This window comes from Sebastes umbrosus, chromosome 1, assembly GCF_015220745.1.
Source record: "Sebastes umbrosus isolate fSebUmb1 chromosome 1, fSebUmb1.pri, whole genome shotgun sequence".
Taxonomy (NCBI): Eukaryota; Metazoa; Chordata; class Actinopteri; order Perciformes; family Sebastidae; genus Sebastes; species Sebastes umbrosus.
Window position 1 is genome coordinate 37,596,899 of NC_051269.1, and position 20,302 is coordinate 37,617,200.

General features: G+C 38.3%; 1 protein-coding gene across 1 annotated transcript; it reads left to right on the forward strand.

Annotated features, from left to right (window-relative positions):
- The first annotated feature begins 604 nt into the window (after positions 1-604).
- Positions 605-17,897, forward strand: top1l (DNA topoisomerase I, like). Its single transcript, XM_037776594.1, has 21 exons — positions 605-807; positions 1,313-1,337; positions 7,097-7,193; positions 7,355-7,463; positions 8,048-8,100; positions 8,214-8,306; positions 8,425-8,497; positions 8,664-8,752; positions 8,900-9,015; positions 9,112-9,233; positions 9,344-9,466; positions 11,256-11,443; positions 11,541-11,685; positions 12,982-13,125; positions 13,318-13,503; positions 13,589-13,657; positions 13,818-13,932; positions 14,128-14,255; positions 15,447-15,541; positions 15,637-15,786; positions 16,529-17,897. Exons 1-21 carry the CDS (start codon positions 775-777, stop codon positions 16,629-16,631), a joined length of 2,256 nt encoding a protein of 751 aa, XP_037632522.1. The 5' UTR covers positions 605-774; the 3' UTR covers positions 16,632-17,897.
- The last annotated feature ends 2,405 nt before the right edge of the window (positions 17,898-20,302 follow it).

The following is a 20,302-nucleotide window of genomic DNA, read 5'->3' on the forward strand; positions in this document are numbered from 1 at the left end:
AGGGGGATGCATGTTTGTGCCCATGTAAATTATATTACTATATATTTGCGCTCCCCCCCTTTTTATTTTCTATTAACTTATTTGTTGATTTCATTTATTATTACTCTCGTATTTTTGTATTATTATTGTTTTTTTTGGGTTTTTTTGTTTGCTTTGTTGTTTTGTTTTTTTAACTCTACTCTTTCTTTTTGTCATTATTATTATTGTTATTTATTTTCTTGGTTTTGTTTTGTTTTGAATGTTGTGGTTGTTTTCTCTATAGTGTACTTGATGGGTTTGTCTGTATGCTCATCTACTTAAAAGTTGGTTTATAGACTGCTGTAATTACAAACAGTGGATTGCATATATGAAAACAGCCTTGAAAAAAGGAAAAAATAAAGTATAAAGTCCATTTACCATTTAGCATACCAGCAAGTACACAAGTACACAAGTAGAGCACTGAACCTGGAGCAGCTTGTGGTCCTCATACATGTATAAACAGTGTGTATGTGCATGTGTGTCTCTTCACTCTGGAGAGGACAGTGTGTGACCATCGTGGAGCCTGAAGCAGCAACACGTTTTATCAGGAGGAGGAGCTTCACTGTCCTCTTCCATTTAAATGTGACGCGCATGCGCAGTAGCGTACAATCGGGACTTAAAGCTCTTACACAACTGAGCCTTGTCTTCATTCTGCTGCTTCTGCTCACCGGTCTGTCTCTGTGTGTGGGAAGTAAACCTTTTACACCACTTTTACTCTTTTATTTCTGATCTTTCCAATCAAACAGCGATTAGGAAATGAGTGGGGACCATTCCCACAGCGAGGACCAGGTAATGTCACCAACAGGGACAAATAAAACATCTAAAGCCAGCTTGTAGTGAGCAGATAACTTGGCTAACTGTGAGTGGTGATGCTAGCCGCGCGTTAGCCGACTGTTTGTAACGTTTAAACCAACTAATGTTATTGTTAAAAGCTTCTTGGCACGTCTAATTAAAGCTTTATTTGTATTCAACTAAGATATACTGTCTAATTAGCTTCAATGTGTGAGTGTGAAGGCATTAAGTCAAACACAAAGTCGGGTAATGTGGTGTTAGCTAACGGTGTTAGCTTGTGCTAACCGTAGCGGCTTCAGTGTCAACTGCCGTTACCAACCAGCGTAGCATGCTAACCTTTAGCTAGCATGCTAGCAGCTCTATCTAGCATGCTAGCCCTTTAGCATGCTACTTAGCTAACTCGCATTAGCCATCCAGGCAAGTTCAAAGTTAGTTAGCTGGCTAGTTACTAGTTAGCCTCTTTATTTATATTAAACATCCACGTGTTTTGTGTTTTTTACAGATTGACGGTGGCTCTCGTTTTAATGGTAAGTTTGTGATAAGTTTCTAAAGGATCTGGTATCGGTGTCTTCTCTGATCTAGTGAAACGTTTCGGGTTAGTTTCTCAGTAGAGGACAGAAATGGCGTCCAGAGACTAAGTCCTCTGTCTCACTCTCAAGCGCCTATTGTTCAAAAGGGAGGTCTAATAAAAGCTTTTCCAGCTGCTATTTTCTCCATTGGAGTCGGTATTTGTACACACCTCGAGGTGTTTTATCAGTTTATGATATTAGATTGTATTGTTGGTGGTGTTTTAGTGCCGTATTTGGGACCTGAAAGTGAGGGTTTGGGGGTTGAGGACTTAGTCTCTGCGCCATTTTCTTTTTCTCTGTGTGAGTGCAGCGGCCTGACTGACTGTTACTGTTACTGCTGCTGTTACTGCTGTTACTGCTGCTGCTCAACCGGGCTGCGAGAGGGCAGATGGCTGTGTGGAGGAGACATGAGGAGGCATAGGGCTTCATTAAGAAGATCCCACGTAGTCTTACTCTTTATATACATGATAGTAAAAGCTTTTCCATAGCTTTAAGTTATATTTTATTATAGCTTATAGGGAGTCAGCATTCCCACATGCTAGGAGAAAGTTGACCATTTTAAGTTGGATATACATTTCATCATGTCATCAACTTTATTTCATCCTCAAACAAGTTATTGGATATTAGAGCAGCTTTATAATATCTTAAAAGTATAAAGTAAGGAATTTGTTGTTTAGTTTTTAATGCTATTATGATTTTTCTGCCTATATCAAGCATACAAGGCACCACACATATGTGACCTGCTCTATCAAAATTATGGAGCAGGTCACATTAATACAAAGAAATCTACATTTTGTTTGAAGTCTAGTTAAGCAGGACTAACTTCTTTTATATGGTACACACTCTAAACACGTAACTACTGCAAGAACCCAGGCTGCGATGGCTGTGTGTGAAATGCATAGGGTTTCATTAAGATCCCACGTAGTCTTACTCTTTATATACATGATAGTAAAAGCTTTTCCATAGCTTTAAGTTATATTTTATTATAGCTTTAGGGGAGTCAGCATTCCCACATGCTAGGAGAAAGTTGACCATTTTAAGTTGGATGTACATTTCAACAGTCAACACATCATGTCATCAACTTTATTTAAGTTAAGATGAGTTATTGGATATTAGAGCAGCTTGATAATATCTTAAAAGTATAGAGTATGTTTTCTTTTTGAGTTTTTTTAATGCTATTATGATTTTTCTGCCTATATCAAGCATACAAGGCACCAGAGAATTCACCAGAGAAATGCAAAGGGCTTCATTAAGATCCCACATAGTCTTACTCTTCATATACATGAAAGTAAAAGCTTTTCCATAGCTTTAAGTTATATTTTATTATAGCTTATAGCGAGTCAGCATTCCCACATGCTAGGAGAAAGTTGACTATTTTAAGTTGGATGTACATTTCAACAGTCAAATAAAGTTGATGACATGATGTGTTAAGTTAAGATGAATTATTGGATATTAGAGCAGCTTGATAATATCTTAAAAGTATAATATGTGGTATAAAAATATAGTTTTTAATGCTATTAGGATTTTTCTGCCTATATCAAATATACAATGCACCACCCATATTTATACCAAATCTACATTTTGTTTGAAGTCTAGTTAAGCAGGACTAACGTCTATGGTACACACTCTTAACACGTAACTACTGCAAGCTGAACCCAGACTGTGAAGTGCAGATGGCTGTGTGTGTGTGGAGGAGAAATGCGAAGGGTTTCATTAAGATCCCACGTAGTCTTGCTTTTTAAATACACGATCATAAAGGCTTTTTCATAGCTTTAAGTTATATTTTATTATAGCTTTAGAGGAGTCATCATTCCCACATGCTAGGAGAAAGTTGACCATTTTAAGTTGGATGTACATTTCAACAGTCAACACATCATATCATCAACTTTATTTAAGTTAAGATGAGTTATTGGATATTAGAGCAGCTTGATAATATCTTAAAAGTATAGAGTTTTTGGAGTTTTTAATGCTATTATGATTTTTCTGCCTATATCAAGCATACAAGGCAAAAGAGAATTCACCAGAGAAATGCCAAGGGCTTCATTAAGATCCCACATAGTGACCAGGAAGAGTCTTACTTTTTTATATACATGAAAGTAAAAGCTTTTCCATAGCTTTAAGTTATATTTTATTATAGCGAGTCAGCATTCCCACATGCTAGGAGAAAGTTGACCATATTAAGTTGATCTACATTTCAACAGTCAACACATCATGTCATCAACTTTATTTCATCCTCACACAAGATATTGGATATTAAAGCAGCTTGATAATATCTTAAAAGTATAAAGTAAGGGCGTTTTTTTAAGTTATATTTTATTATAGCTACAGGGAGTCAGCATTCCTACATGCTAGTCACATCAACATCAACACACTCGAGTATAAAGTAAGGGCATTTTTTAGTGCTATTATTATTTTTCTGCCTATATCATATATACAATGTACCACCCATATTTATACTAAGAAATCTGCATTTTGTTTGAAGTCTAGTTAAGCAGGACTAACTTCTATGGTACACTCTCTAAACACTTAACTACTGCAAGCTGAACCCAGGCTGTGATGGCTGTGTGTGTGGAGGAGATGTGCGAAGGGTTTCATTAAGATCCCACGTAGTCTTACCCTTTATATACATGATAGTAAAAGCTTTTTCATAGCTTTAAGTTATATTTTATTATAGCTTATAGGGAGTCAGCATTCCCACATGCTAGGAGAAAGTTGACCATTTTAAGTTGGATGTACATTTCAACAGTCAACACATCATGTCATCAACTTTATTTAAGTTAAGATGAGTTATTGGATATTAGAGCAGCTTGATAATATCTTAAAAGTATAGAGTTTTTGGAGTTTTTAATGCTATTATGATTTTTCTGCCTATGTCAAGCATACAAGGCACCAGATAATTCACCAGAGAAATGCAAAGGGCTTCATTAAGATCCCACATAGTGACCAGGAAGAGTCTTACTTTTTTATACATGATCGTAAAAGCTTTTTCATAGTTTTAAGTTATATTTTATTATAGCTTTAGAGGAGTCAGCATTCCCACATGCTAGGAGAAAGTTGACCATTTTAAAGTTGGATGTACATTTCAACAGTCAAAACATCATGTCATCAACTTTATTTCATCCTCACACAAGATATTGGATATTAGAGCAGCTTTATAATATCTGAAAAGTATAAAGTAAGGAATTTGTTGTTTAGTTTTTAATGCTATTATGATTTTTCTGCCTATATCAAGCATACAAGGCACCACCCATATGTGACCTGCTCTATCAAAATTATGGAGCAGGTCACATATTAATACAAAGAAATCTACATTTTGTTTGAAGTCTAATTAAGCAGAACTAACTTCTTTTATATGGTACACACTCTAAACACGTAACTACTGCAAGAACCCAGGCTGCGATGGCTGTGTGTGAAATGCAAAGGGCTTCATTAAGATCCCACGTAGTGACCAGGAAGAGTATTACTTTTTTATATACACGATCGTAAAGGCTTTTTCATAGCTTTAAGTTATATTTTATTATAGCTAATAGGGAGTCAGCATTCCCACATGCTAGGAGAAAGTTGGATCTACATTTCAACAGTCAACACATCATGTCATCAACTTTATTTCATCATCACACAAGTTATTGGATATTAGAGCAGCTTGATAACATCTTAAAAGTATAAATTTAGGGTGTTTTTTGGGAGTTTTTAATGCTATTATGATTTTTCTGCCTATATCAAGCGTACAAGGCACCACCCATATTAATACAAAGAAATATGAAAGAAGGACTAACTTCTATGGTACACTCTCTAAACACGTAACTACTGCAAGCTGAACCCAGGCTGGGATGGCTGTGTGTGGAGGAGAAATGCGAAGGGTTTCATTAAGATCCCACGTAGTCTTACTTTTTATATACATGAAAGTAAAAGCTTTTCCATAGTTTTAAGTTATATTTTATTATAGCTTATAGGGAGTCAGCATTCCCACATGCTAGGAGAAAGTTGACCATTTTAAGTTGGATCTACATTTCAACAGTCAACACATCATGTCATCAACTTTATTTCATCCTCACATAAGTTAAGAGGAGTTATTGGATATTAGAGCAGCTTCATAATATCTTAAAAGTATAGAGTTTTTGGAGTTTTTAATGCTATTATGATTTTTCTACCTATATCAAACATACAAGGCACCACCGTTGACCATTTTAAGTTTGATCTACATTTCAACAGTCAACACATCATGTCATCAACTTTATTTAAGTTAAGACGATTTATTGGATATTAGAGCAGCTTGATAATATCTTAAAAGTATAATATATATATAGTATAAAACTATAGTTTTTAGTGCTATTACGATTTTTCTGCCTATATCAAACACAGGGCACCACCCATATTTATACCATGAAATCTACATTTTGTTTGAAGTCTAGTTAAGCAGGAATAACTTCTTTTCTATGGTACACAATCTAAACACGTAACTACCGCGGGCAAAATATCCAGTATGTCTGGTTTCAGTGAAATTATTCAGACTTATACAATACTCAAAAGCTTGGATTATTGATCAGAGGTTGATTTCTCTGTGCATCAATATTGCTAATAATTGAGACAACTGTACCAGTCTACTTATATGGGACAATGTTTGGCTGTGGGAAATGATGGGCCTTGGACTTGTAATTTCTCAGCGCTTCCAACCATTTACTAGCTCAAATTGTGCTTTATGCATACATTTTGGGCGGTTTAGCACAACTTGTTTGCTAGTCATTCGCATCAGTCGTGTTTTCTGTACATTCGTACTTCATCTTTCCGCTGTGAACTGTAGAGTGGTGTCTCGACCAAAAGTGTGTCAGATATGATCAGTATAGTTTGTCTTCAGTGTGTAGTGGAGTGCACAAGATCTCGTTCATTGATGTTGTATTACAGTGACTTGGTTAAGAGCTGTGAGGATGGCACAAATCAACTCTCATCTTCAAACACTGTATGATCAAAACTGGTTTTACAGTGATAAATGTGACAAAGTGAAGCTCCAAGTCTGTTTTGGGTTTAGTGATTCTTTTGAGTGCAAATCACTCGCTGAATCAAACCATTTCAGCTTGAACATGTATGCTGCTGGTTTGTCCTACGCTGGCATATGAGGGGAATAGGTAGACTAGGCTGTCAGCTCAGCTGGTGACCAGGTCTAATGCTAAAAACATACCTTAAAGCATGTAGACTTGATTTGGTGTTTGATGTCAAAGTTTGGGTGTTAGCTTTCTGGTTTAGATGTTTTTTTCCTACACTAAGACGATTTTTTTCCTTCGCTGCTTTACATATTAAAGTGGGTGAAAGCCTACTTTTTACTGGCATGTTTCAACCTGTTTGTTGTTTTATATTATCTCATAAACAATGAGGCTCATGTGGGCAGTAGGTGGTGCTGTGCTACTGTGTAATACACTTCCAGTCTACATTCTGCATGACATTCAGATTGTGGTGCATGACCAGACCTTGTGTCGAGCAATTTAATTCACATTTTTTACGTGGAACAACTAATGTGAGTGTTCCCTAAGATTGTCTTACACACAGCCTGTCCACATTAGCACCTTTGTTCCTCTTTGCCACTTGTGTATTGAATCATAATGATCATACTATTGCAATTTGGTAGATCTTGTACACATCAATCCTATGATTTATTCAATCCATTGTTGGATTGTTTCAGTCAATATCTTACACTTTTTAATGTGACACTGTTTTCTTCTCAGACTCTCACAAGCATAAAGACAAGCATAAGGAGAAGGAACACAAACATAAGGACCACAAGAAGGATAAGGAACGGGAGAAATCAAAGCATGGCAACAGGTATGTTTCATGTTCCTCTCCAGACTCTTCATAAATGCATGTTTCTGATGGTATCTGCTCAAATTGGACAAGACATACCATTTAATCACAGCAGTATTTTCTGTATTAAATAGTGGAAGGTGAAACGGCTTAAATTAATTTTCCATTTATTTTAATTATAGCGATCACAAGGACTTGTCTGACAAAAAACACAGAGACAAGGAGAAGGAAAGGATGAAGCACAAAGATGGCAGCGCAGACAAATACAAGGACAAGCACAAGGAGAAGAAGGTGAATTACCATGCACATAATTCATGGAAGAAGGCACATGTGGTTGTGCATGTAATGTTGCGATTTTTAGGGTTCATCATTATGAATCATTCTGCAATATTAAGCTCCGTCAAATCCGACACTCATGTTCATGGCCTGCAGCTATTTAAACCACAAACAAAATGTACAACTTGTTCCCGTTTGTTTGCATCTGGAGTTGACAAATCTGTCCTTTCAGCCGGGACATAGAAATGATCAAAAACAAAGAGAAAATGGAGAACAACATGTGTGGCCTTTTTTTTTTTTTAGTTTCACATAGTTCCAGATGCGTCAAGCAGCTTGACAACTGTGCTTGTATTATGGCAGAATTTGATTTGGTACTGCTCTTGCTAAACTTATAAAAAAATGTATACTGAATTGGGCTGCAAATATGGTTAATGTTGAGGGCAACTGGTGTATAATATCAGACAGATTCCTGGTCACTCCTATCATACAGTGCTATGCAATGGCTTCTGAGTCCTCAGTAGATAAACCTTTTAGATGCTCTTACTTCTACCACTTGGAACCAACCAACCCATAACAACTTTTGTGTAAACCTTTTTCAGCTGAAGACCCCTGACGGTAAAATCAAAAAGGAAAAAGAGAACGGCTTTGCCAGGTATGTCTGGACTCCACATTTCACTTGACTACTATATTTATGCTACCAGCAGATGCATTTTTAGAGGGATGGAGCCATTTCTGATATTTATTTAAATGCATTTTCTTTTGCAGCCCTCCACAAGTGAAGTCTGAGCCCGTGAATGATTTTTACCACTCTCCTAAACAAGAGAAGTCTCTAAAAAGAGAACGGGATAATGATAATGAGTGAGTGGCCTTTGTGATTAGACTTCTTTGTATGTCTTCCATGTGTCTATTTCATAGTGTTCGGAGTGTTTTGTATAGTTGTCCGTGACCAAATTTGTAACATAAGTTTGTTTTTCAGCTCTGAATTCAAGCCCAAAAAAATTAAGATTGAAAATGACAAGCAGGTCAAGAAAAGGAAACAAGAAGTTGAGGTAAGCAAAGTCCCCATTTTCTCCCAGTATATTTTGGAAAGCACAAAATAAGGGAGCACCTGAAGAATAGGGGAGGCTTGAGTCTCAGTCTTTAGTGTAGTCACTGACATTTTATTGTGCCAACCTTTGAGCGAAGTAACTCATAGTTTCACTTCCCTTTTTTTAGGACATTAAGCCCAAAAACACGAGAAACAAAAAAGGAGTCCTTACTGGAAAAAAGAAAGCAAAGAAAGAGCCAGAGGAGAAGTGGAAATGGTGAGTTATTCACGCCAGCCTTACGATACCTACATGCTTATGAACATGGTGAAGTGTGGATGTATTGTGTGTTATTGTTGGATCAAGTAATGATTTCTTTCTCTGGTATTCTCAAATGCTTTATTGGATGTAATTATTTGATTCCAGGTGGGAAGAAGAGAGATCCACAGACGGTTCCAAATGGAAGTTCCTGGAACACAAAGGGCCCGTGTTTGCACCGCCGTACGATCCTCTTCCTAGTCATGTCAAATTTTACTATGATGGTGAGATTGAAATCAGTCGAGGGCTATAACTGTTGAGCCACGTGATGGCATGTCAGTGATGAATAAAACACACCCATTTTTTTCTTCACATTTTAGGTAAGCACATGAAACTCAGTCCAGAGGCAGAAGAGGTGGCCACGTTCTTTGCCAAAATGCTGGACCACGAGTACACCACAAAGGATATCTTCCGCAAAAACTTCTTTAAAGATTGGAGGAAGGTAGGAAGGAAATGCACCTTTGTGAATAACATTACAAATGTCTGAAATCTGTTTGGAGTAACTGTTCAAAGATTTCCATTTTTGAGTGTACCATGTTTTTGCCGATGCAGGAAATGTCTTCAGAGGAAAAGGGTAAGCTGACGGACCTGAAGAAGTGCAACTTCACCGAGATGAGTGAATACTTCAAGGCACAGTCTGAAGCCAGGAAGGCCATGACAAAGGATCAGAAATTGGTAAACTAACTACATGCATCAAAACTGGGGGATTTAACTGAAAACATTGGTCCGACAATGTCATGTTGGTTTTTATTTAATCACATAGTTGTTTTGTGATTAATAAAATGCTAGTCAGCCACACCAGCCCTTGGCCCAAATTCAATATTCCCTGATCCCACATTTCTGAAAGTTTAGGATCTGATTAAATTGATTACTCAAAAAAAGGAAATTCTTTGGAACGGTAACCATTCAACCATGGTACCAGGGTTGTGATGGTAAACTAAATCTAAACTGAAATGATATTGTATGGTAAACTTATACAAATAAAATATAAAAATGAATGTAAATTTATGATGATTATGAGACATTATACCTGGCCGTAACAAAAACAAACTAAATATACAAAAACTAAACTCTCTGAAAAACTGAAACTAATCTAAATTGAAAAGGAAAACTAAAATAAAAACTAATTGAAAATTCAAAACTATTATATCCTGGTACAAAACAACCAAATTACTTTATGGCAGTGTGTCACAAGTCAAGTTGACACATTTAAATACAATACAGGAAAAAGTATCCGCCCCATTTTAACTTCCATGTTTTGACTCGCAGTAGGTGCAGTAAAAAATTGACACTATTCAAATTGTAGTGACTCTGAGAATACGCTAAGAGAGCTTTTAACTAAGAGCTCCTAACCTCTCTAGCAAGGAGTCCTATAGCTTAGGAGTGATTTAGGAAACTTCTCAGAGCAACTCTGAGCAAGGAAGGGACAGAAACCTTTACCTTGGGCTGTGGCCAAAACACAGGTTATCCCCTTCATTTTGAATGTGGCTGCGGCAGCCGCAGGGGGTGCCGTTTTTAAAAAAAAAAAAAAAAAAAAGGGCAGCGGCCTGTGGGAGAAAAATTGAAACAAAATCAACTTTTTGGAGACGCTGCCGTGGTCAATTACATAACCGGCTATCCAGAGCTGTAAAACCCTGTCACGAGGGAACAAAGGCGTTAATCGTCACAGTTAATGGACCATCAAAGTGACTCTCCCCGAACCTCGGTGCAACGCCTGATCTGGTGTGAATGCAGTCATATTGAGGAGGTGTGGTTGTCCCCATTGCTAGGTATGACACATTCTTTTTAAAAGGGTGTGATTGGAAATCGATAGGCCTAACGATAATAATAATCTTTATTTATATAGAACTTTTTGAAAACAAATTTACAATGTGCTTCACAGACATAAAAAACAGAAAGTACACTGTGCAATTACAAATTAGTGCAATGCAGCCAAGGAGTTTTTCTTTTATGCTTTTATTCAATGTCTAATTAAAAAACACTTTATAAAAATGAGTTTTTTAAAAGAGGACACAGGGGTAATAGAAATGCATGCATAGAATTCAGTGTCTATTAAGACGTGTGATTATGAATACTATTTCATGTAATGAACATCTGTTTTATAAATTGTAAGCCATACTTAACACAGGCCTATTTGTGCAGTATCCTATTCACAAGCGGGGAGTTATATCTGTTTGCTTACATTTATTTACCATGCTGATAATTTTAGTATATAATCTATTTCATTAACTCACCAGTTGTCCTCTTTACGCATAACAGTTTTTCACCTTTAGGAGCTCTTTAAAGGTCTAAGATGCTTAGCAAATACCCTTATCTTTAACTTATCTTTATGAGGATCTAAACTGTAATGGGAACTTTTTAGAAAACATCAGAATTCTAAGAAATAAAAAAGAAAATCATCACCAGGAGCAACATTTTATGAATACGGCCCCTGATGTGTTTTTTTTTTTCCTGCCCTTTGTAGAAAATAAAGGAGGAGAATGAGCGGCTCTTGCAGGAGTACGGCTTCTGCATCATGGACAACCACAGGGAGCGTATCGCTAACTTCCGCATTGAGCCTCCGGGCCTGTTCCGCGGTCGTGGAGACCATCCTAAGATGGGCATGCTCAAACGGCGCATCAGGCCTAAAGACATCATCGTCAACTGCAGCAAGTGAGTGAAGTTTTTTTTTTCTTTTTCAATGCTGGTGAGTGGTTGTTTTTTTAAGTGCGTATAATCATTAAATGTTTTATTAATGTGCTCCTCGTAGGGACTCCAAGCACCCGGATCCTCCTCCAGGCACTAAGTGGAAAGAGGTTCGTCATGACAACAAGGTGACTTGGCTGGTGTCGTGGACGGAGAACATTCAAGGCTCCATCAAGTACATCATGCTGAACCCCAGCTCTAGGATCAAGGTGGGCTGAGTTGTAGACTTGGTTTATAATTGGGTCTTTAATTCAATAATTTATCATCTTTCAGTGGAATCAGATCATGATTAAATCACATAGTGATACACAATTACATTAAACGTCTTAATTGATAATAACAAGCACATACTAACTCAAATTTCTCAGAAAATCTGATGTGAACTATTTTGAGGGGAATTATTCTTTGCTTTGCGGTTTTGTTTTTACATCACACTCTACGTTACCACGCAGATCAATGCGATCAACAAATGTGTGGATATATGGGAATTTTCTTTCTTCATAATTTCACTTGAAAGTGTCATGTTCATTTTGCACTGAACTGAAGGAGCAGTGTGTAACATTTAGGGGGATCTATTGGCAGAAATGGAATATAATATTAATGATTGTTTTCCTTAATGTATAATCATCTGAAAATAAGAATCGTTGTTTTCGTTACCTAAGAATGAGCCGTTTATATCTACGTAGGGAGCGAGTCCGCTTCACGGAGTCCTCCATGTTTCTACAGTAGCCCAGAACGAACAAACCAAACGCTTAACTTTTCCTGCGTGGGCTGGAATCGATAACGTTTTGCGCTGCCGTCGCTCTCTCTCACTTCCCTCGTTCACACACTCCGCGCACTGTTTCTGCTCCAAATGACCTACAACTGGCTCTAGAGAGGGCCATTAGGGTTTTCGCATAGGCCATCGTAGCTCTCCAACACGCTTGGCACACAGGAGAGGCTTCTGTTAGTTGCAAACTTCTCACCGCTCGATGCTGCCAGATCCTACACACCGGACCTTTTGGATAAATGAGAAAATTCTCAGTACTTTTAAATTGTCAAGTATTTAATTCACACAGGAGTCAACAAAACTAGGCTTTACCACGTCGTTATTTCTTATTGACTATTTATTTATTTATTTAATTACCAGAAAACATGCTATATTATGATGTATATCCATATCGAGATATGAAATGTCCTATATTGTGATAGAAGATTTTGGATATATCGCCCAGCCCGTCTTTGACCATTCCTTTGTGTACGTCAAACAACTGCATATTATGGCAACTTCAACTATGAGTTGCATCATCTGTACAGAGCTCAGGTTTAATTGTGACTTTTTAAGACCTTTTTTACAATCTGTTAAAGTGATTTTGCTCCGCTGGAATGTAAAAACAATTAGACTGCAACGTCCCATTACTTGCTGCACTGTGCTACTGATTTGAGTTCATGTGACTGTGCATGTTTGACACACAAACTTGGGCTAATTCAATAGTTACTCATTCGTCCATGCTGTTTTTCTGCAGGGTGAGAAGGATTGGCAGAAGTATGAAACGGCTCGTAGACTGAAGAAGTGTGTCGACCGCATCAGAACCCAGTACCGTGAAGACTGGAAGTCTAAGGAGATGAGGATCAGACAAAGGGCTGTGGCTCTCTACTTCATCGACAAGGTGAGGTGCATGATTACTGTTGACATTGTCCGGAGTGTATTATAGCTTTGGGGAGTTTAATGTTGTGTAATTGCTTTTTAACAATGACTGTAGCTCGCGAGTGGGGTTTAGCGGGTGCTTAAACACTAGCCGCAGTGAGGGTAATGTCTTTGTAAGCCGGCTTTAATCCCGCTGTCCTGATGTGCTCTGTAGCTGGCTCTGAGAGCGGGTAATGAGAAGGAGGAAGGGGAGACTGCGGACACCGTGGGCTGCTGCTCGCTGAGAGTTGAACACATCAAACTCTATCCAGAGAACGACGGGCAAGAGTACGTGGTGGAGTTTGACTTCCTGGGTAAAGACTCCATCCGCTACTACAACAAGGTCCCTGTGGAGAAAAGGGTAAGAACTGTACAGCAGCAGGTTTGTTTTTATTTCAACTGTGCAAACTTTGCCTCTGTATTTATGAGTGTTCTGCCTCTTCTAGGTATTTAAGAATCTTCAGTTGTTTATGGAGAACAAGGAGCCCGATGATGACCTGTTTGATCGCCTGAACGTAAGCGAAACTATATACAATCCTTAATTAAGTTATACATTTATTTTTGCATAAAAAAATGTCACTTTTACATGTTCATTTGGGAAGATTTTTTAAATAATATTTGTTAAAATTTTGGTACTCAGAAACCAATTTCTTTGTATATTTGTTTCCCTCCCAGACTTCTGTTCTGAACAAGCACCTTCAGGAGCTGATGGACGGTCTGACTGCCAAAGTCTTCCGTACCTACAACGCCTCAATCACCCTACAACAGCAGCTGAAGCAGCTCACAAGTGGTACGTCTCCCCCCGGCAGTCAAAGGATCTAAAAACCACATTTTTTCAAGCTTGATTTAGTCTCATGTAGATATGAATAGAAGGTGTAAACTGCCTCATACATCTGAATTGCTCGATTGTAATTAAATAATAGGCTTTTCATCTGGGTGTGTCTACTGTAATGAATCATCTTACTCCCCGTCTCTCTGTCTTCAGCGGATGAGAACATTCCAGCCAAGATCTTGTCCTACAACAGGGCCAACAGGGCTGTGGCCATCCTGTGTAACCATCAGAGGGCTCCACCAAAGACATTTGAGAAGTCTATGCAGAACCTGCAGACTAAGGTTAACATGCGTTTTTGAATACTTTTTGACAGCCACAATTCTTTTGGAGGTTAGTTTAGTTTAGTTCAGTGGTTCTCAACCTTTTTTGTGTCAAGGACCCTTAAATTGATACACATTTAGGTCACAGACTCCCAATTGGTAAGATTTTACTTCAGGGACCTCCATCTGTAAAATATTTTGGTTGTAAGATGTGATTAAGACCAGAGTTACCGTGGAGGAAGTGAAACTTATGATCAGAATCACTTATGACTTTTCGTCACATTGGGCTCACTTCTGTAGTGAATTTATAGTGAAAATAAACTGTTCCCCTTCTTCTGGGGACCACCTGGAACTCCCCTCTGTACCCCTGGTTGGTTGAGAATCACTGATTTAGTTTATCTCACGTTTCATTGAAATGCCATCTCGTCAATTGTTTAAAGCCAAGTTGAAGTAAGGATTTTATATCCCCCAAATGCTTGAATCTTGTTCATTGTATGACTGACTCTACACAGTACAAAAAATTTAGTGGCGAAAAATTCAGATGGTCTTTTTGTCAAGAGAGAGTTTGATGCGTATTGAAATTGATGTAACAGCAATTTTAGACGAGTGCTCCGGCCCCTCCAGACTTCCATGTCATGTCTAGAGTCGTCATCTAATCGATTAGTCGATCGACAGAAAAATTATCGGCAACTATTTTGTTATTTTTTAAGTAATTTATCTTGTAAAAATGGTAGGAAAATGCTGTTTTCAGTCTCTCAAAATATGGATATTTACTGTATAATGATAATAATAAACTTTATTTATATAGCAATTTGCAAAACTGTAGTTCCAAAGTGCTTCACAGTTGATAATAAAATGCATAATGGTACACAGCATGAAAACATTCTACTGATATTTATATCATATTAAACTGAATATATTTGGGTTTTGGACTGATAAAACAACATTTCAAGACATCGCCATGGACTTAAAGAAACTGGGATAGACCATATTCTGACATTTTATAGACCGATTTGATTTAATCTAGAAAATAATCGTCAGATTAATCGTTCAGCTTGGTCAGATTTTTATTTTTCAGTTCCTCCAAAATTATTAGAAAGCTCTTGCAGACATACTGTTAAGTATTAAGGAAATACCACGTTGCTCTCAACGTTACACAAGTACGATAATGTGTTTAATTTTTGACACCAATTTACTGTAAATTCTTCTTAGATTGATGCTAAAAGGGACCAGCTCTCTGATGCAAAGAGAGAACTGAAGAGCTCCAAGGCCGATGCCAAAATACGGAGAGACGAAAAATCCAAAAAGTAAGTATCTAATAGTTTGCTACAGACAAACCGTTGTCTCCCGGGTCAGCCCAGTTCACCACAGTAACCGTGTCTGCCGCTTGTCTCCTCCGCAGGACCGTGGAGACCAGGAAGAAGGCGGTTGAGAGGATAGAGGAGCAGCTGATGAAGCTGGAGGTGCAGGCGACTGATCGCGAAGAGAACAAGCAGATTGCTCTCGGCACTTCCAAGCTCAACTATCTGGACCCTCGCATCTCTGTGGCTTGGTAAGATAATAGTCTTGAATATTTAAAAAAATTGGGAAAACATTTGAACTTGTGTTAAGCATTAGGGCTGTCGCGGTGAAGGAATTTCCCCTGCGGTGATGATGATTGGCTCAACAGCGTGATATGCGGTATTATTGCAACATTCTTTGTTTATCCTGATTTTAGTGTTATATAAATAAGCTTCATTTTTAGGCAATTACAACATATATTGTTGCTTTTTGAATGAAAGAAGATGATAGTTTTATTTTATTGTTAAATCCAGAAAGGTCAATAAGGCGCAGCGTTCTTTCAGCTGTGCTTTGGTTGCGTCTGGTCGCCATGATCCTGAATATCAAAATGTCTGCACAAGGGTAGAGTACTTGCTCTGGATGAAGGGAAAGTCGAAGTACGTAGGGAGAGAGGACGGACCTGCCGGTTTATGTATCTGTCCTCCGTTGTTGCTCAGCACTTGTAGCCTACATGTAGGATTTGGCAGAATAGACGCTCAGCACTTTGTCACGCTACTGCCATTTTTGTAGCAAAAAATGCGGCGCTCCCATTGCAAAGAATTAAAAGAGAAAACGTGAACATCGCGGTTTTGTTTGGCTTGCCCATCTTGCGGTTATTGCAACAGCCTTTTTTAAGCATCACGGTTGGCTGTCCCTCCCCTTATTTTGTAGTTGGACAAATGTAATACACTGTGGAGCAATGTGCGTAAGTAATTGTCTTTGTCCGCCCTGATTTCTGTCTCTTTGTCTCCTAGGGTTAAGAAGTGGACCGTTCCCATTGAGAAAATCTACAACAAAACCCAGCGTGAGAAGTTCGCCTGGGCCATTGACATGGCAGAAGAAGACTACGAATTTTAAATCCCAGTTTGTGGTTTTACCTATGATACACTTTCTCTTTTTTTTTTATCGGATACTTGTTTTTTAGCTTAACTGAATTTTGCTCGATGGCCAGACCTGATCAGGAATTTCAGACAGTTTGAGCAGGAAAAAAAAACGTCGACGACACGGTAAGACGAGATGAAGTGGCAGAAGGGTGTTGTGGGTAGTCTAAATCTGATCTGAGATCAGGCATCCAGGCTGAACTATACCCACAACTGAGCGTCGAGGCATAGTCCCAGTAAATGGAAAGACCTTTTTACCGTTTGTCTCTCTCTCCCACCTCGGGGACAAAACCTGACAATGCCTGAACTTTGAACTCTGTGGTCCTATAGCTACTGTATTCAGCAAAAACAAAACAAAAAAGGCTTTGTATCATTTTATTTTCTCTGTTCACTTGCTCTGTATTTTAGCCCTCCCATGTATTATTAATGAATTCTATATTTTGATAGACAAAGTTAAATCAAATGAATTCCTTAACTACACCCACGCGCCTTTCGAGGAAATGGAAATGTGAGCTTGACTTTTAAAGTGTGTGTGTGTGTGTGCGCATGCATGTGTGTGTATGAGGAGCTCGGCCATGGAATTGTTTGGGTGAATATTTTAAACTGGACTATGTTGAAATGTTGAGCATGAAAGAGGATGTCTGGGCAAAGCAAAGGGGGAAAATACTGCAACCATGTCAATATTTACTTAAGCAAGCAGAATGTGAATATTTTGTTTTACAGCCTCCATCAGGGACTTCTTTTTCAGTGTAAATGTGAACCAATCATTTGTATCCTTTAAATCGCAAGCATCCTCTGAATCTCTGCATAGCTCTGTCTACATCAGATTTTAACTTAATTTAACAATTGTTCCAAGAAAAAAGAAAAACTCCCACATCTGTTACTTGAAGATAATGCTATGATAATGTATTTAAAGTCATTAATGGAAAGTGTTTTTCTTCCCAGAAAGGGTTATGTGAGGGATATCAACTTTGCCAAAAAAAAAAATCACCAATCTGTTACAATTCTAGGCAGGCTTTTAGTTTTTTTTTAATTGTGTAAAGATTGAGGATAAAATAATGTAACATTTTAATGTGAATTCAGTTCATTTTATTCCACTTTTATGATAGGAAATTTGATGTAAGTAGCTGTAAAGTCAACATCCTATTCCTGTTTTACCTTTTGTCATAGCCTTTTGATCATGTTTTATTTGAGTTTTATGCTCCATTGTAGGTTGAAAAACAAATAAAATCCTACAAGTAAATTATGCACTTATTTTTTTTTTTCCCCTTCATTTTGAATGATCATGAGTTTTATTATTTAAGGAAATTTTATTCATTTGATTCTGAAGACTTGTTTTCCTCACAGATATACACTCACCGGACACTTTATTAGGTACACCTTGCTAGTACCGGGCGGTCTTCTGCTGCTGTAGCCCATCTGCTTCAAGGTCCAACATGTTGTGCGTTCAGAGATGGTATTCTGCATACCTTGGTTGTAACGAGTGGTTATTTGAGTTACTGTTGCCTTTCTATCATCTCCAACCACTCTGCCCATTCTCCTCTGACCTCTGACATCAACAAGGCATTTCCGTCCACACAACTGCCACTCACTGGATATTTTCTCTTTTTCGGACCATTCTCTGTAAACCCTAGAGATGGTTGTGCGTGAAAATCCCAGTAGATCAGCAGTTTTTGAAATACTCAGACCAGCCCGTCTGGCACCAACAACCATGCCACGTTCAAAGTCACTTAAATCCCCTTTCTTCCTTATTCTGATGCTCGGTTTGAACTTCAGCGAGTCGTCTTCACCAAGTCTAGATGCCTAAATGCATTGAGTTGCTGCCATGTGATTGGCTGATTAGCTATTTGTGTTAACAAGCAATTGAACAGGTGTGCCTAATAAAGTGGCCGGTGAGTGTATATAAAAACGAGGGCCCCCCGCCCCCTAAATAGAAAAGCCATCGTGGAGGTCTTGCCAGAGTTACAGCTGCGTCCTCAATATTTGATCTTCTAATCGTAAATCGAGTTTAGACTTTCTCTGTAGAGTCTCAGCGGGACACATTATATGCAAGACGTAACAAAATATAAAGACAATTTGACCAGATACAAGAATTGAATAAATCTAAATTAGTGATGCAAAAAGAACCGTAAGAAAACAAACCGTTCACTGACGGTACAAACAGAACCGTGGTGCTTGTTGAACTATTATACCACTATTAGATACAGATTATTTAGAGTATTGGATATCTGAACGTAGGCCTACTTGACCGTTAAGTAGCCTGCTTTATTTCATGTATAAAATCTGTGTTATTGCTTCTTATTACACAGCTTTGTTGAATACTAGATTCTGATTGGTCAATCACGGCGTTCTACTGTCTGTTATTTCTTTATAAAAGACCGTTGCTATAGACGCAGTTCTGATGTCGGACTCTGGCGGACCGTTTTTGTGTCAAATCGTTGATTTCTTAAGTAAGCAGCCGTGTAATAAGCGGGGTAATGTACAGCTAACAATGTGCAGGAGCTTTACACCCAGCGGTGCCTCAGGAAGTCCCTGAGGGTCATTAAGGACACGACACCCCCCCACAACAGCCTGTTCTCCCTCCTGCCCTCTGGCAGGAGATACAGGACACCCAGGACTCTCACCAGCAGACTGAGGAACAGTTTTTTCCCCCCAGGCCATCAGACTTTTAAATCTATAATTAATTCGACACATTCTTACACAAAAATATATCTTATACTGTAAATATTCTTAATACATATGTTCTTAATATGCCTGTATATGTTCTTAATATGCCCTTGTATAAAGTATTTCCTTTTATAATTGTAATGTAAATGTAATATAATTTATTATTTTAATGGAGCTTCCCAGCAAAAAGTATTTCACACGTTTGTACCTGTACAACCGGCGTGACAATAAACATCTTGAATCTTGAGCTAGAGGGGTCATCGTTGTGAAATAAACCCCTTCAGGGCGTTGCAAGACCCCGTCGCGATCGCCCTGTCGGGGTTTCTTTCGCAACAATGATCGGCCCGCTGTACATTATCCCTTACAGAAAGACAAATGATCAGATCCAAGAATTGAATAACTCAAAATTAGGGACGCAAAACCGAACCGTGGCCTTGATGAGCCGTTGCACCACTATCAGATACAGATTATTCAGAGTATTAGATATCTGAATATAGGTCTACTTGACTATTAAAGCTGCGCTGGGTAGAAATGGAGCAAATATGCTTACGTTATTTTTTATAAAACGGTCACTATATCCTGACAGTAGTGCATGAGACAGGTAATCTGAAAAAAATCATGTGCCTCTGTGTCCTCCGGTGCTCCCAACAGCATCTGCAAGAGTTCACAGACCAGAGGAAAACAACCAATCGGAGCCGAGCTGGAGTCTGCCGTCTCTGAGAGCCACGATTCAAAACTGATCAAATGGTTAAACTAGGCAGTGCTGATCCAATATGAATCAATATTCTGTTACTGTAATGCCTATTTCTCTCCTCAAATGTTTTCAGAAACATCTTGTAGTGTACTGTTTAGCTGTAAAATGAGAACGTTTGTGACCCTGCAGCCATGTTGAGATCAGTTGAGGAAATACAAAACACCAGCCGGAGCACAGCCAATAGGAACGCTCTCTCTCTGAAATGACCTGTGATTGGTCAAAGTCTC

What these genes read in the sequence shown, in the direction of transcription:
- top1l (XM_037776594.1), top strand. Translation starts at nt 775, where the DNA reads ATGAGTGGGGACCATTCCCACAGCGAGGACCAG. An exon ending in AGAGACGAAAAATCCAAAAA is followed by an intron (nt 15,542 to 15,636) that starts GTAAGTATCTAA and finishes TCTCCTCCGCAG; the next exon opens with GACCGTGGAGACCAGGAAGA. An exon ending in CCTCGCATCTCTGTGGCTTG is followed by an intron (nt 15,787 to 16,528) that starts GTAAGATAATAG and finishes TTTGTCTCCTAG; the next exon opens with GGTTAAGAAGTGGACCGTTC.